Consider the following 16,577-nt stretch of genomic DNA (forward strand, 5'->3'; position numbering starts at 1 on the left):
CACGTAACTGTAACCGCACTGACTTTATTCCCTTTTGCCTGTACCGTCGGCATCGAAAAAAAAAAAGCCATGGTGTAATGCACAATCTGTCCAAATGTCACGCCGGGTACGACATCAATCTGGATAGAGGAAAGTGGCAACTGTTCTTTCCTACCGAAAACTATGGTTCGCGGGAACTGGCAAAAGCGAGTCGAGATGGCAGAAGCTCGACGCAACGGAGCAAAGGAACGCAAGCAAATGACGGAAGACAAGAAGATATACAAGGTTCTGGTGCAAAAGTTATTGTCGAACTTGGACCGACATCAACAAGTACTGGTAAAGTCCTCTGGCTCGTGGGTATTGAGGTGTTGGTGCACGGCTTTACACACTGATGGGCTTCTATTAGAAGAAATTATGGATGATGATGTTGACCTGAAAGATAGTCGCAAACTTCGCGCGAGCTCCATTGGAAGCGAAAACGATGGACTAAGGCATACGAGGAAGGGCACACCTACTGCAAAGCGCGCCATAAAGAAGAAGGCGCACCCTCGAAGTAAAGGATTGATGACAGAGAACAATGATGAGAATGACGAAATCCCAGCCCTTTGTGGACCTCATTTTTTTCGAGGAAAATGCAACATGCACATTGGTAAAAAGGGTGGATGTAAGTACGTCCATCTCTCCAAGCAACATGCCAATCTCGCTTCAACGTTGAAAAGCGGAGATAAAGAACTTACAGCAGCGGAATCCGCATTCGCTCGAGCTACCACTAGCGACGACGAAAACACCCACGCAATTTCGATGGAAATGGTGGTTTGTTGGACTATTCCTCTCGACCTGACTGTAGATGGAATGTGCATAAGTGAAATCGTCGCTTCCGCGATGGCAGAGAAGAGTGTACCTTTAGCAAGTATTGTGTATGCTGTCTTGAATCAGACGTTGATATTTGACCGCTACCGAAAGGGCGAGATACTGTCTGAGCAGCAGTTCTTTGTTGAAGTCTTGGGTCGAGGCACTTCGATCCAAAACGGTTCTAGTTGGTAGCGAAGCGGACCGACTCGTCGATACCTCCCATTTTTGCCTTCCTGGCCCACTTTTGGAGATCATATTAAGCTTTCTTCCGGATACCGCCGTGGCGGTAGCGACACAGGTATGTAAAGCGTGGCACCAAGAAATTGGCTTGAGTCCGTCACCGAACTTGTGGCTGCACCTCCTCGAGCGACGACGTTGGCCACTGCCCTCAAACAAATCGTCACAGGCTACTACAGAAGACCCCGGAAACAATGCGTATGCCATACGTGATGCATATCTGGGACATTATGGAGTCCTCCGTGATGTGTTGGCAGTGAAGCTAGCTCTTGATGCTATCGGCAAGCGGCAAGCGGTTGAAGAAAGCGAAATGTGCTTCCAAGATTTTTCGAAGCGAAAAAATGTCCCTTCTGATTCTGACACGTGTGTTGGTGTGAAGGTATGGTCGAGCAACCGTATTCTAGTTGCTTACAAACTCGAATGCTCGTTGAGGCTTTTTGAGACAGCCTGGTCGTCTGATTTAGGGGAAAGACGCTGCAGGGAGCTCGTCAACAAACGAGTGGATCTTTTGCAAAGCTCCAAGCATCGCACAAGTAGATTGCTTGCGATGGATGTAGGAAAAACACATATCGGCTGTTTGTGCCGTACCAGAGCCGACGCCGAGTGCAATGCTGACATCTTATTGATATGCATCAGTCGAGATGAATTTTTAATAAACCATGCGTCCTCGAAGAACTTTCCAGACAACAGTTTTACCTCCGTAAATGTTGCGGAGAGCGTTTTGAATCATTTGGAGTGCATGCGATTCGAAGGAAGGATGTCCGACGAAAAGTTTCTCCACGAAGCAGATCCGTTGGACATAAGCGTGATACCATCACACGCAATATCTGCAACCAAAACTGGAAGATTCATTGTGCTAGTTAGCTTGCGTTCTAATTTTGATGAAGAGCCGAACGCGCCTTTACCAATGGGTTCCTATTTCGCCTTCTTCTCTTCCGACTCCGGAGAACTGGAGACACTTTGCCCCGCACCTACTAGCTGGCAGGAAGTGCAACACAGTGATGGCTCTGACAGGGTCCGATTGGTTCTCTCGCAAGACGTGCAAGACCCATCGCTGTCTCTAATCGCCGCTCGAGGCGACGGAGCGCCGACATTTCCAGATCTCATGCAAGAGACGTTACCCGTGGAAATGATTGAACAAAGATGGCGGTTCCGAGATACTGGTCATGTCGATCATTTACTGGCTACCCCTTCCGATTTTGTCACGGCTAGTACCATCGAGCAGACAGACGGACTCAACTCGGTGCGATCGACGCGAAGCATTATTTTCTTTCATCCTCGCGAAAAGGAGCACGAGCAAGGGTCGCTACCGGACATCATGGTGTATTCGAATTCATTCACAATAATTAGTCTGACGGCCATTCGGACAGAGCACATGCTCATGATGTGTGCGCAGACTACAGTGACTCCGGCCACTGCGGAGGCACCAGCGACAGCCGTGGCGACACGGATCGAGATGTTCGCCATCCTTGTCCACGTTCCGACACGCTGCGAGATTGGCCGAGTGGTTTTTGCTCCAGGCCAACACCTTACACCGGGTCCTCCATTAATTGTCTGTGACGGAAACACCATAGGCGTGGCTTTGTCGCACAAGGGTGTGGTCTTGACGGGAGAAGACGTCCGGTATGTGGGTGGCCGAGCGGACTGCGCATCCTCGCCACGGGGCGATTCTGGTCCATCCCGCAAGACGAAGAAAGCCACCGGACGCCAGAAACGCGGCAAGAAGGACGGTTTTGCTCGCGGCATGACCATGCGAGGGTAGTGCTGGGCGGATGCGCGTGAGCACCACCACTTCTGCATTGGACTGTCAGGTCGCTCAGAAATATACTAGAAACGCGCGCAAAGCCGCACTGTTGTGTTGTCGGTAATGGCGTAGTAACGAAGGACTGCGTTCATCGTGATTCTCTAGTCGTTGCGACCGCCAGGCGCAACAAATAATCTCTCCTTTCTGAACACACTACCGTTGTTGTGTCCAACGTACGATCGTAAGATACTTTTACGTTCACTATGCACTACAATGTTGGTGATTGTTCGTTTTCGTCGATAAGATACATCAAAACGTTTGTATTCGTAATTGTGTTACGTTCGTCCAATATAGGTGATCCCGGCTCCTTCCGGATCAGCGGGGAGCGTGGTAAGTCCGACGGCCTTGAGGAGTCGGGACACGCAGCGCGCATCGGTGCTGGAATGTTGTAGTTCGTCGCTCGAATCGTACACCTCATCGTCGGTAGATGTCTTGGTGGATACCACGGGAGCGGACATGGTCTGGGCCACAACTCGGGGATGTGCTGCTACCACGACGGGCGATTTGCCCGATATGGCGGCGACGCGAGCGGAGAGGACCAAATGATCGCACACGTCCGCTTGGAAGTGCGTGTGGGTTTTGAAATTGTCCACGTAAAGATTGTGCGCTACCACAGCACGGGAACTGACGAGCACAGATGGCCCGTACGCTACCTGAAGAGTAGAAAATCCCACGAGACGGGTAGGATCCTGTCGCCATTCGCCTAAAGCGCGTTCTATTTCGGCACAAGACAAGAGTACGGATTCGTCCAGGAAGAGGACGGCACCGTCGGGAACATCTTGCACGGGGCTAACCTTGTTGGAAAAGTGGTTCAAGAGCGAATCCGGCAGATTTCTATCACTCCAATCAATCTGTGCTTCTGCTACAACATTGCAGCGTGCGTGTTGATCCAACGATCGCTGAATCAGATCAATGCGGTGTCCGTGCAAGCGTACCGTGAGAACCGAGGCCTTTCCCGTTGTGCCGCTTTCGATCTGACGCAACACACGTCGGGACTCGCGAGGCGAAGGCGCGCGACCTCCCAAAAGCTTCCTTGTTCGGACTTGCGGCGCGGCGACTCCTGCCAAGACGCCCAGGAGTGCCACCAAACCGAGGGAGAGCATCCCAATGGCGTGTAAGCGTGTCAAGGAGCGTCGGTGTTGACGCCAGGACTTGTGCGTCGCAGAGAGGAATCCAGAAACCCCCAGCGCATTTGTAGAGTTTTCTTTGGGTGAGTAGTCATCGTCTGCTGGCGATCGTTCCAGGACACGGCCTTCGGCACCGAAATCAGTCGAAAGGTCGAGACCAATCGCGATGCCATTGCAGACAATGGGTTCTGGAGAAGGCGAGGATTCGACCCGACGCCGCAGCTTTCCTGCGCTCACCGAACGTGGATCTTGCCGGGAATCCGAGCTCATCGAGAGAAGAGAGCGACGAAAGGGTGGAATGGAAGATGTGGACAAAGACGACGACGACGAAGAAAAAGCGGAAGGTTCTACCGTAAAGGAGGGTTTGAAAAACACTCCATTTTCGCAACGGGAGCTTTCGTCGAGTGCGTCAAGATCGCCGGAGGAGTCCTCGTGTATCATTGCTTTAGAGCCCCGAGAACGAACGTTTTCCATTGTTTTTGTGACGACGAAGCAAATCAGATGTACTTTACGGTTGGCGTGGGTTGTGATGAATGGACAGCCGAAGTGCGGATTTATCGACGTAAAAGTGGATTATCGAGCGTGAATTTTCTCTCTTGGGGCGGACTGGTCTTATAGAACGGTTATGCTCCTCCTAAGTGCAATGGGCTCTAGATCCCAAGCCACCATCGGCCCCCACATGTACGAGCCCGCGATACGTTCGAATCACGCTCTGGTAGTAACATCAAAAGTGATATTGTTTCCACGCTGCTGGCGTTCGTCCGGGAATGGGCGATCGTTATCACAACCGGTCTCGAATTGGATAGGGTACGACATACATTGGGCCCATATTCACGATCACTCCCGCTTCAGTAATTATTGTTTTTGATTCCCTTCTTAAGATTTATTTGTCCCTGGCGACTCCAAGATTTCTACTATGCATTGGTGCTGCACTAGAGAGGGAGGAAAAGGCCAATCAGAACTGGGTTGGCACGTTCCCGCAAAAATATTTGTCGCTCCGCGCGCAAAGCTGTTTCCATGTAAGGGATAATTTTTTTCATCAGCAGTCCAAAACTGTCAATTTGTAAAAACACAGACGAAAGGGTGTGGTACTCACACACATGACAGGATTGCTATCCCGCGGGTGGACCGTTGAATCGGGGCCCTTAAGAAATTCCCCGTAAGCCTATCTGTAAGTAGGCGTTCACACAGAGACTGTCTCTGGCTTGGGCGTGCACAGCCAACCAGCCCCACACGACTTGGCGTGAAATTCTAGTGTGGCAATGTTTTACAGCTCCTTCTACGTTCGGGCGATAGGGGCCACGCATTGCTCGAAATAAACACACGATTAGTTGCGAGCATACAGCCTCAGCGCTTGCCCGCGGCGTTGTCCCATCTCATCGATAGGTTCCACTCATACGCCATTCCCTAGTAGTCCAAGCTTCGTTAGCAATGTTTCACCCCCCGTACATCAGCCTAGAATCGACTCCTACAACCACGACCAAACCCAATATCGAAAATATGCGTAAAATACAGATAGATAGGTGCGGCTTCCGCGGAACCCACTACACCAAAAGATCATAGACTATTACTATTACAGCTCATCTTCGTGTAGAATCATATTGGGAACTCCTTCCTTGATGGGAAATTTCCTGCCCGTATCGGGGCACACCAAGTGCCCCTCGATCACGTGCAGGTCGAACAGGAATTTGTACAGTGCGGTCAAAAACAGGTCGTCAAGAGTTTCCGGTAACAGGTCCGGTAAATCGGGCACGGTGAAGGCCTCGTTGGCGTCCTCGTACGTTGCCAGTTGGCGCGCGGCTTGGACGATGGCGGAATAGTCCAGCTTGGGCAAGAGCGTTTGGAGCATGGACAAATTCACCGGTGATTCTTCCACTACTACCCGATTCGGCTCAATAAGCAACGGATAGCCTTTTTCGGTCCTGGGTTGATGTGAATGCAAACAACATTATGCGGATGAGTACACAGCAAAGGGCAGCACATGCAGGTTGAGCGGAACTTGTTCGATCGATTGCTCTTACCCTTTGACGTTCGATTGTAGATAATTATGCGTTAATATTCTCATACTTCACGGTTTTGCTTATATCACTGTTATTATATAAAGACCGCGTAGTGTGAGCACGATAGTTTGTTCCTGAAATCAAATATCAGCCTCCATGGTCAGATTCACGCCTGGGATGGATATGATTGCTCCATTGTCATGACACGAGGCGTTCATTCGGGCTTGTCTGCTAGCGTCCAGACCAACAAAAACGGGTGACGAATCTGGAATCAAGAAATACATTTCAAACTTCATAATTCAAAACACATTAGGTTTACCAGTTCGCGTGCAATGTTCGAAGACGACAATGGGCACCGCTTTTCTGCGGCCGAACGAAAGCACAGACTGTGTATAGTCCTTCAATTCCTCTTCTCAAAGAACAGGACAGAAATGGCTCCCTGGCCCGAACAACAAGCGCGAGAGTGGTACGAGTCGCAGGGTTGGCGACAGGGGGCCAATTTTATCCCCAGTACGGCCGCCAATCAAATCGAAATGTGGCAGAATTTTGACGAAGAAACCATCCAACGAGAACTCAGCTGGGTTTCCCGCATAGGTTATAACGCAGTACGAGTCTTCCTTCACGATTTGGTCTGGAAGCACGAAAAGGAAGACTTCTTCGACAAGGTGGACCGATTCCTGACTCTCGCGGACGGCCTAGGCATTCGGACAATTCTGGTACTACTTGAGGGGATTTGGGATCCAGTCCCAACATATACAGAAAATCAGTCGCAGCTGCCTCCACGACCGGCTGTCCATAACAGCCGCTGGCTGCAATCTCCAGGTCGACATGTTTTGGAGAATAAAACTCTGCACGAATCTTATTTGCGTCTTTACGTGGAACAGGTTATTGGCAGATTTGGAAATGATACCAGAGTATTAATGCTCGATTTGTTTGACCAACCTGAAAATGACAACCGAAAGTCGTACGGATCGTATGGAAATCGTGTGGAGGTTTGCCAAGACGCTCTCGGGACCGAAATGAGCGGAGACTTAAAGGCCCAACTCATCAAGGAGCTGGTGCCGAGATTGCTGAACTGGGTATGGTCTCTGGGACCAAGATCCGTTCCCTTCACTATCCCAGCGTGGACTGCTGTTGATGACAATGATGACTCTAATTACGGAAAGATACAAGGCGAACTCCGCCATCTGTATTTGAACTCGTCAGATATTATTACGTTCCACAATTACGCAAACCTTACTCAACTGCTGAACGTGTTGGGCGAAATACGTGATGTCTATCCAGGTCGTCCTGTCGCGTTGTCTTCCTTCATGGCCCGTGAGTCACATAGCACGTTGGATCCGATTCTGCAAAGAATGTATCAAGAAAATGTTTGGGCTTTGCATTGGGGCTTTGTAGCTGGAAAGATACAAACAATATATCCTTCAGACTCGTGGAACATTGAATACTCAGTCAAAAAGGAACCCCTTCCCTGGCATCATGATTTGTTACGGCCCAACGGAACGTTTTATTCCAAGTCCGAACAAGCCTATCTGTCCTCCTTCCGGAGTTCCTTACCAACGTACAGAATTGGCGAAACAGGATGGGATTCAGTATCTGTCACCGCTTTGGCAGGCTGCTTACTCGTTTTGCTTACAGTCTTGCTACTGTTGAGGAATAAGTTTCCCCTTATCTAGACGGCGGTACGTCTATAGCATCGCCAGCGACGCCAGCGACCTAAATTCAGAGAGGCGGAACGGAATTCCATCTGTGGAGCTTTCCGCTTTTAGTCTCAATTTGAACTGATTCATGTATTGTTGTATAAACAAAAGTCTAACTCTGTAATAAGAACAGTAAGAATAAAATATATTACATCACAGTCAATTGATGCGCGAGTTGGCCTACCCATATTTTATCAACTAGTCAGCGTTTACCGCATACGAGACACAAGTAAACTTCCTAGACAGGCGAGATTCGAGAGCAACAAAAGCAATTTGGTAGAGGCTCGCCTGGCTTGCTATTTAGGATATTATCACTGGATAACATAGGTTCGCATCGCAAAATTGACGTACAATCATTCACATCAATAGCAGTATTAGACAGGAGCCGTTGGAGTATTTCTAGCTAGGGCGGACGGTGGTAAATGAACGATCCCCCACACTAACTACCATCCAACGGGCTTCCGTTGGAACCATAAAATCGACATCATTATGTAAAAGATAAATCCCACGATAACCGCCACCATCATGTCATTCCAAATAGAGCCTCAACACGGCCGATGCGACGAGTTCTGTTTTTCCAGTTGTACTTTTTCAACGCCCTGAACAACCATAGAAGAAGATAAGTGCATCGCTTGAAAGCCCTCAGCGACGCTTTACTTTTAAAGTTTTGGAGGAAGGGACCTAACTAGAATAGATGCCTGCTTTACGTTTCAACAAGCAGCTACCGCCGCTGCAAGACGAGGGAGACATCGGTCGAAGTCGGTACGAAAACACTGAACCCAAGAATGTGACTTCGGACTGGTTCCCAAGGTGGGATTCACCCTGTCAAGTTAGCAACGACCCTCCCGCCGACGGTGGGGCTACAGAGTTAGAGATATGCGGAATCAGTGGATTCCAGTGTTCAGACGAAAGCGGATCAAGGCCGGCGGAGCTAGAAATTTCCTTCGATTACGAAGTTCATTTCAATCCCGAAGCGGATTTCGAAAACAAAGTTTTGCCGTATCTGGAAGAAACAATGTTGGCACATGTCGCATCCGCAATGGGTGTGGACAATTGTACTGCTGCTTTAAAAGGTAATCTTGAACAAGATCGTCGTCTACAAAGCTTTACTGAAGAAGAGTCGGCTCGGTTTCTAGGAATCAGTCTCGAACCGAGGGACGAGGTTGATGCGCGTTTCCCGGAATGTTCAGGAGGGGTATCTTCCGTTGCTGAAGGATCAGAGTGCGTACCCATGAAAGGCGGGCTGACCTTGTTTGTCGGTTTGACGCCCGAAGAGCGAGACCGGTCTTCCGCTTTGCCCGAATCCCAAGAACTGATCTTGCGAGAAGCAATGTTCGAATTTCTCGCGGAAGCCATGAAGAATAATACATATGTCTTTCCAGGAACCATTCAACAAGTGACATTCGTAGGGAACCGTACGTTAGCGCCGGCACCAATATCTGCGGACGAGACGAATGCAAAAAACGACCTTGGAATCTCCAATCTCGGAATCATTCTTGCGTCAGGTTTTGCATTTATTGCTTTTCTGTTGGCAGCTATTTTCCTCGTCACAAGCAAGCGGGCGCAGGAGGTCAGTGAGGTAGACTCAAGCGATGAGCAATTTTACGAAAGGTCAATAAAGGCCGGGGCTTTGGCATTGGGCGATTCTCTCGCACTCGAACCACAGAGTATGAAAAGATCAAACACTAGCTTTGAAACAGCTAGTGTTTCTCTGTCTCCTGTGAAAAAGCCAAAAGCGACAGATACCTCGGCGGACGAAGAAGACGACTTGTATGGTACCTTCGTGCCAGGTCCTGAAGGAATCGCTTACATTATAGAAACCGAGACGGGACCCGAAGATATTGTCAACTATGCACCTCGGCACATATATTTTCCTGGGCAGCAGCTGCCACACAAGGTTCCAGTCGTTCCTGCCATAAATGATGATGAATTTGAAGACGCCGCCTTCGACTTCTCATCACTTCGTGCCTTCAAAGCGAAATGAATCCTACGCTGTTGTAAGGAATTTGTATGTTGAAGCGGTAGGCTTCCTTATATGCTTTGAAACGTTATTAATGTAAGGGCGCCATTCTTTATTCTCTTTATCCGTGCACTTTCCTTTCAGGAATTCTTTTGTAGAGATGGGAACGGCAAGAATGGAAGATTGTCCGAGATCGTGTTCTCGTTCAAAGCCGCGAATTTTTTGATCGTGTATGTTTGTCTGTTCCTCAAAGATCGACTTTTCGTTGAATTATGTGAATTGCCAGTGCTTTACAAGTTACAGTTAGCAATTTCTACCATTCTGCATTGCCCGTGACCTTCGTTTGGAATGGACCTCGTCGTTTCTTTCTGTTTGCTCAGGGCCCCGTCCCAGCATCGACTTTTCGTAAGGCACACTCCTCTGAAGACAACTGAACTTCTTTGTCTTGTCTCCAGCTGTGGAAATGCCGGTAGTTGGCGTAGCTAGCACCTCAAGCTTTGAGCCCATTAACTCGTCATCGTACCAAAACCAATCTCGAGACTCCGACTCCTTTAGTGCTCTTTCTCTCAATAATTACAACACCTGCAACAGCGGCCGAAGAAGCTGGATAGATATGGTGCGGGAAGTACTGTCGATTGATTACACGCCGGCTCAAACAGATGATCTCGATGCATTGGGAGACCTTGAAGAGCTACAGGAAACCTCGCTAACGAGCCGAGAGGCATCCAAGACTATTCATCAGCGGAGACCCGTGGGGGTCGCCATTCTGATTTTTCTGGCTATCACTGCGGTGGGACTTGTGGTAAAGACGAAGAGGGTGTCACCATACGGTGGGTCGGGAGGCTCAGTGGTGGATAATCAGAGCAGCTCCGTCGTCAATAGATTTTGCGATGATCCGGTTCAAGCGCTGAAGCCAACAGCCAGCATCGAGGGTCTAAAGCATGGTGCCGTCGCAGCCGACCACCCAGTTTGTTCGAAAATTGGGACGTCAATCATGAGAGACGATGGTGGTAACGCAGTTGACGCGGCTGTTGCTGTCGCCTTGTGTCTAGGCGTCGCCAATCCAGCCTCTTCAGGAATTGGTGGTGGCGCCTTTCTCTTAGTCCATCATGATCCAGTCGACGAGTCCGAGCGCGTTTTACCAGCCTTTCACGATAAGCGTGACGGTAAAACTGCATTTGTATCGGCCACAGGGAAAATCACAGAGGTTATCGATTGTAGGGAAGTAGCCCCAGCCGCTGCCGATACCGACATGTTTTTGGATCATTCCGACCCGAAGGCATCCACAGTCGGAGGACTCGCGATTGCTGTTCCGGCTGAGTTGCGGGGTTTGGAACTCGCCCACAGTCGACACGGAAAGCTACAGTGGGCTCAAGTCGTGGAGCCCGCAATGCTGCTCGCGGTGAACGGCATCACAGTGAACGCTAACCTAGCACACGAAATTAATATCATGGCGAGCGTTGTGCCAGATTTTGGCCTGCGGGACCTGCTAACGCATGATGGAAACTGGGAGAATCCGTATAAGGAGGGAGAGCTGCTAAAGAATCCCAAACTGGGAGAGACACTTCGAGCAGTAATGGCGCAAGGGTCAGATGCGCTCTATAGCGGAACAAGAGCTGCACAATTGGCCAAGGATATTCAGGAAGCTGGTGGAATTATTACCAAAGAGGACATCGAAAAGTTTCGCGCAACTCTTCGTTCTCCTGTTGTTGCCAGAGACATCAACGGTTTCAGTGTAGTTGGCGTCCCCCCACCAAGTTCGGGAGGTGCTGTTATTATTGGTGCCCTGCGGTTTCTGGCTGGTTACGCCAGTCCATTGGCCGCGTTTAGTGACACTCTATCACGGCATCGCTTCGTTGAGGCATGCAAACACGTCTTCGCAATACGCATGTCTATGAGCGATCCCTCTTTTAATCCGGCCTCTGCATTGGATACAGTAGAAGATCTCACGAAAGGGGGCTTTATGGAATCATTGCGACTGTCCACTCGAGACAACAGCACCCTTCCCTTGTCCAAGTATGGTGGATCAAAATGGGCACAGCTAAATGACACAGATGGTGCTGGATCAGCAGCCGATGCGCAAGAGGGCGATCGGATACGAAGTCGGCGATTGGCTCGGCCGTTTGGCTACTTAAACGATCACGGGACCACACATTTCAGCGTTGTAGACAAGGACGGCAACGCCGTTTCGAGTAAGTGCACGATGTGTTAAATTTCTCCAGACGGCGGACTTGACGCTTGGCTAATTGCGTTTTTCTGTTCACACACCACAGTGACTTCTTCTGTCAATACCTACTTTGGTAGCCACGTGGTAAGCCCTTCGTCAGGCATCGTTCTCAACAACCAAATGGATGACTTTGCTACCCCAGGAAAGCGCAATTACTTTGGTTTGAAGCCTTCGGAGGAGAACTACATAAAACCCTTCAAAAAGCCTTTGTCATCCATGAGCCCAACGATGGTCTTTCGAACGACTGACAGTGAAAGCTCTTCAAATACCGTCGGGGATTTAATTCTCATAATTGGCGCTTCTGGTGGACCCAAAATCATAACTGCTGTGTTGCAGGTGATTATCAATCACCTCATGATGGGCATGCCTTTATTCGACTCCATGGCGTATCCTCGTTTGCATGATCAACTCATTTATCACGGATCAGCGGTGACCACGACGGAACGAGCAGTACTGCTCCAAGGACCCACTTTGATGGTGGCCGGAAGGACCAAGGATGCGCTGGTGCGCCGTGGCCACGCTCTTTTGGACGTGGACTACGCTGGTACAGTGCAAGCCATTTCCATTGACCTGGAAACGAACGAATTGTCGGCTGTTTGTGATTTACGCAAAGGTGGCAGGCCCGATGGTTACTGACTGTGAATTGCGAATCGATGTAACTGTAAACTAGTTCTACAATAATTTCTCTTCTTGGCATTTAGATCGATTGACCGGATTCCTTGATCAGCACGAAAGTGGTTCCCTTATTGCCCCTTGCGATTCGTACACGATCGCTCAACCAAGTAATGTCAATCCACCCCTTGACCCAATCTCGAAGTAACGGAAGCCGAAACGGCACGGGATACGGAATTTTGAGTCCATCAAAATCAAAGTTGCCTTCCTCGAACACAAAATTAATGCGGGAATTGGGGCGATCTGGATTGGGCTGAGCTACCTCTCCGACCAGCGAAACACCCAGAATGTTGATACCTAGTACTTCCCCGGTTGATTGACGGTCTGTAAACTCAGGTAACGGGTAGGCAGCTGTGGAAGCCAAAGCATCTACCGACAAGATTGCCTTTTCAGAAAATTGAACGATTTGATTGACCTGCAGTTGACCCTTTTCGTTGACAATGATATCCTGATAGATCGGAAACTTGGCCGTATCTACAGCTTTGCGTTGTATTGGACTACTTGTTGCGGCGTTGGTGGTGTGCATGAGACGCCATCGGCCGTAGACCTCGGCGGCAATTGCTGGCTCGGGAATAGACTGCGAATTGTTTTCTAACTGTTTCACCAACGAATTAATCCGTTCCGAATTGGCGAGGCGATTCCCTTCGTCCTGGATGGCCTTCAAGAGTTCGTCCTCGAGTTCTCGGGCTTTGCCTTTATTGATGCTGAACATCGGTGACGGAAAAGTCAATCTCGGGATCACATTTTGCAAGCAGTTTGCGGGCTGTGCAACGTAAAAGAAAAGCAGCGGCAGTAGCCGAAGAAGTCTCGCCATTGTGCAGCAAGCAAATTCTTTCCCTTCGTTCTTGATTTCGTAGATGATGACGACGACAAAATTTATGAGATCAGCGGAACGGACTAATGAGACGTTCGCTCCAACAGTACCAAAAAAACCCACTCTCCTGTCACATCCATCGGGAGGAGTATCATACGGCTACAGTTTCCATGACGAAACTGCTTGATAATCGTATCCAAAATGACAGTCTTACGACTCGAACTTCGGAGGATGGTAGTAAGAATTGCGATTTGCCCGTGAGAGATTTTTGATCAATCCAGTAAAAACCAACTGACAGTGAATATCTTACCTGTTCTATTTATAGCCAACTTTTGTAATTCAATGTAAACTACGACATTTGGCAACAACCGGGCTCGGACGGACCCGGAGAGATTCACACGTCACAGTCAACAAGAATTTTCTAGATATGACAACGAACTATTAGTAATAGAGGAAACTTTTGTCTGTGGTCTCGGACAATCAGACATGCACGCAGTGCGCAAAACCGCACATAACGCGATTGTTTGGTCTGTTAGTCCACACACTCTCTCGAACGTAACTCCCTACTAGAGTCGCAAGCAAAAACCACCAATGAGAATACCGGTAGCATCCACTTCCACTTGCACTTTCACTTACATTCACCGATTTGCTCTACCTCTCTCTCGTGATCTCTCTGATTGCCAGTGAGAGTTCCCACAGTCAAAAGACTTCTCACATTCGCTGCAAATTCAGGGAGTGAAAGTGCTTTTCGAACAAGAACAGAAGCGGATTTTCTTATCCGCTCCGCCTCAAATTCCTTCACAGTTTCGAGACAACGGATTTGTAACAATCCAACATGAGTCCAGGTCAACCTCAGAAGCAATACCTTTACGAAAGCCCCGAGTATGTCGCCGCCTCCTTGGGGCTTCCGCAGTCGATGGCGCAGCCTTCCATGGTCACGTACCGCTCCGTCGGAATCGGCATATTTGGAGCCACCATGCGTCTCATCGGTATGCCGTTGGAGAAGATTGCCCTCTTTATGAACTCGTCCCAAGTAGCTGGGAAGGGTCAATTCGCGCAAGCTGTCAAGCTCACCTTTCAAGAAGGGTACTTGGCGCCCTACAGAGTGGTTGGTAAAGCGTCCATGACGGCCTGGTTTCTCCAGTACAGCGTGATGGGAGTGGCTTTTCAATTCTTCGACCACGGTATCAGCCAGCTCCTCGGCGTCAAACCGGTCTGGTACGGCAAGGAACTCATGGAACCTGCCGTCACGGAAGATCGCTCTTTCGACTACAAAGTTCGTTCCGCACTAGCCCGCGTCACCTCGCCGATGCTGGCTGCTTGCTTGGAAAGCTCCGTTTCCAACCGCGCCGAGGCCCAACGTTTCTTTGGTCCCAAGGAGTCTTTGGCAATGGAAAAGAAGTTTGGGCTGGGGCTAGCGACGCGCACACTCGGACCGGCCTTTCTCCCCAACGCTATGCGCAACGTTATCATGTGTCAAACATCCTTTTTGCTGACACCCATCACTTACAAACTTTACTTTCCGCAAGAGCAAAAAAACAAGGCCACGCTTTTCTGGTATGGACTCACTATGAATATTTTCATCGGCAATGTCGTGGCTATTACACAACAGGCCCTGTGGGGTCGTTCATTGGATTACTTCAAAGAACACGGCAAAATCGAATACCGAAAAGTCGTGCAGCAAGGCTTGCAGAAAGACGGGATGGCGGCTTTTTTTACGGGTCCCAAATGGTTCTCGCGTGTTTTGATGAACGCTCCAGCTCAAGGAACCTTACCGTGGTTCTATAACGAAGTTTTGCCGCTCGGTGAACGTACGGCCTTGACACTGGTCAAGACATGCTTGTACGACACGTTTCTCAAAGATTCAGTAGTGGCCCCCGAAAACTCTACGCGTGTCCCCTTACAACGACGAAGATCGAGTTTGGGTAGTTTGGCGACGGCCCATCCAGAATTTATTGAAACAAGTGACGACGAAGATGATGTGACAGTCAAGCGGCACACGACCAAAGAGTTAAAAGCGTTTTCGAGTGCTCATTCCGAATTCAAGGACGATGCTGCTCCCGCGGCATTGACGGCCAACTCACCGAGATAAGGAATCACCGAATACTTCCTGGTGCTTTACTGACGACGGTCCGTTTGTCGCCGGATACTCGGGGAGGTACTCTACCACTTCTCCTTGTCCAAATATTATTGCCTTTATTGGTGTCGTCGGCGCCGTCATGTCAGAATTGGTTGTGTAAGATCCCTCTCGCGTACAGGTTACTCAATTTTGTGTAAACTTTCTATTTTGCTTACATTTAGCAGTAAACGGTCATGTACCATTGGAAATAGTCTGTACTTTTCCTAAAAGGCAAGGAAAGCGTACGTTCTGTAGAACTTACTTCTATCAATGCATGATTCGTGTCCACTCCCACGGCTATAAATATGCTACATCAGCCTTGTTCCGCTTCACAAAGTCCGGATCCCTGTCTTGCTGGGAATACGCAGTTGGCCAAAGCCCGCAATGATTCACACATTCCAGAGGCGTCCACCATTCTCCCTGTCCACCGGCCGAAGGTGGCGTCTGTTGTGGGTCGCGAAAGGGAATTTGGCACGGTTCGCATTCCTTCCACCACCTCTTGGTGACAGGATCATCAGCAATCGCCTGCATATCCGCTCGAAAGAGAGTGGCCTCTTGGGCGCGTGTATGCACACCAGGACGCCAGTGACCGATCCATTCGAAATGCTGAAACAGAGTCTGCGTCTCTTCGTGGTAATAGATAGTAAAATTCCGAATGTGTGAACGGCGCATCCGATTCAATACTTGGTCCCATACATTGTCGTGCAAGTCTCGGTACCTTCGATACGCTTCCGGATGCAGACGGATCGCGGCACCGTAGCGACGAGGAGCCGCGAAGCGTTCGCAGAGGTTATTCTTTTCGGCCGTACGTGCGTAGCTGCGCCGTCTTTGTTCCACTTTTTTAGAGCATGAAAGTGCCAATGCCATTCCAACTAAAAGGGCTGTGGCTGTGAACGTCGACGACGAAGAAGTGGGAGAAGTTGACACCATGTTGCAATTTCAAAAAAGTGATTGGGACGTAAGGTCTATCTATCAAGGGTAGGTGTGCGGATGGGAACCTTTTGTTGCTACTCGATCCGGTGTACCATACCGTACAACTGACTGTGAAAAGTCTCTTACAATAGTATTTCTGAAAACCCGGTGATT

At 49.4% G+C, this 16,577-nt stretch overlaps 8 protein-coding genes across 8 annotated transcripts; 4 read left to right on the top strand and 4 right to left on the bottom strand.

Moving 5' to 3' along the window:
- Positions 1 to 93: 93 nt before the first annotated feature.
- On the top strand, positions 94 to 2,830 carry PHATRDRAFT_44974 (predicted protein; the record flags this gene model as incomplete). The annotated part of the gene is made up of 3 exons (XM_002178827.1): positions 94 to 643; positions 1,017 to 1,129; positions 1,238 to 2,830. Exons 1-3 carry the CDS (start codon positions 163 to 165, stop codon positions 2,828 to 2,830), a joined length of 2,187 nt encoding a protein of 728 aa, XP_002178863.1. The 5' UTR covers positions 94 to 162.
- Positions 2,831 to 3,118: 288 nt separating this feature from the next.
- Positions 3,119 to 4,709, bottom strand: PHATRDRAFT_44975 (predicted protein). The gene has a single exon (XM_002179041.1). It carries the CDS (start codon positions 4,471 to 4,473, stop codon positions 3,148 to 3,150), a length of 1,326 nt encoding a protein of 441 aa, XP_002179077.1. The 5' UTR covers positions 4,474 to 4,709; the 3' UTR covers positions 3,119 to 3,147.
- Positions 4,710 to 5,572: 863 nt separating this feature from the next.
- On the bottom strand, positions 5,573 to 6,064 carry PHATRDRAFT_11462 (predicted protein; the record flags this gene model as incomplete). Its single annotated transcript, XM_002179042.1, has 2 exons — positions 5,573 to 5,921; positions 6,021 to 6,064. The coding sequence occupies 2 exons, from the start codon at positions 6,062 to 6,064 to the stop codon at positions 5,573 to 5,575; spliced, it is 393 nt and encodes a 130-aa protein (XP_002179078.1).
- Positions 6,065 to 6,331: 267 nt separating this feature from the next.
- PHATRDRAFT_34543 (predicted protein) lies at positions 6,332 to 7,675 on the top strand (the record flags this gene model as incomplete). Its single annotated transcript, XM_002178828.1, has 1 exon — positions 6,332 to 7,675. One exon carries the CDS (start codon positions 6,332 to 6,334, stop codon positions 7,673 to 7,675), a length of 1,344 nt encoding a protein of 447 aa, XP_002178864.1.
- Positions 7,676 to 9,994: 2,319 nt separating this feature from the next.
- PHATRDRAFT_19513 (predicted protein) lies at positions 9,995 to 12,522 on the top strand (the record flags this gene model as incomplete). The annotated part of the gene is made up of 4 exons (XM_002178829.1): positions 9,995 to 10,794; positions 10,867 to 11,669; positions 11,763 to 11,851; positions 11,933 to 12,522. Exons 1-4 carry the CDS (start codon positions 10,123 to 10,125, stop codon positions 12,520 to 12,522), a joined length of 2,154 nt encoding a protein of 717 aa, XP_002178865.1. The 5' UTR covers positions 9,995 to 10,122.
- Positions 12,523 to 12,578: 56 nt separating this feature from the next.
- PHATRDRAFT_44977 (predicted protein) lies at positions 12,579 to 13,372 on the bottom strand (the record flags this gene model as incomplete). The annotated part of the gene is made up of 2 exons (XM_002179043.1): positions 12,579 to 12,659; positions 12,692 to 13,372. 2 exons carry the CDS (start codon positions 13,370 to 13,372, stop codon positions 12,630 to 12,632), a joined length of 711 nt encoding a protein of 236 aa, XP_002179079.1. The 3' UTR covers positions 12,579 to 12,629.
- Positions 13,373 to 14,181: 809 nt separating this feature from the next.
- Positions 14,182 to 15,464, top strand: PHATRDRAFT_44978 (predicted protein; the record flags this gene model as incomplete). The annotated part of the gene is made up of 1 exon (XM_002178830.1): positions 14,182 to 15,464. The coding sequence occupies exon 1, from the start codon at positions 14,208 to 14,210 to the stop codon at positions 15,462 to 15,464; it is 1,257 nt and encodes a 418-aa protein (XP_002178866.1). The 5' UTR covers positions 14,182 to 14,207.
- A 181-nt stretch (positions 15,465 to 15,645) lies between these two features.
- On the bottom strand, positions 15,646 to 16,421 carry PHATRDRAFT_44979 (predicted protein; the record flags this gene model as incomplete). The annotated part of the gene is made up of 1 exon (XM_002179044.1): positions 15,646 to 16,421. The coding sequence occupies one exon, from the start codon at positions 16,419 to 16,421 to the stop codon at positions 15,789 to 15,791; it is 633 nt and encodes a 210-aa protein (XP_002179080.1). The 3' UTR covers positions 15,646 to 15,788.
- Between the last annotated feature and the right edge of the window lie 156 nt (positions 16,422 to 16,577).

This window comes from Phaeodactylum tricornutum, chromosome 5 (assembly GCF_000150955.2).
Source record: "Phaeodactylum tricornutum CCAP 1055/1 chromosome 5, whole genome shotgun sequence".
In the NCBI taxonomy this organism is placed as follows: Eukaryota; Bacillariophyta; class Bacillariophyceae; order Surirellales; family Neidiaceae; genus Phaeodactylum; species Phaeodactylum tricornutum.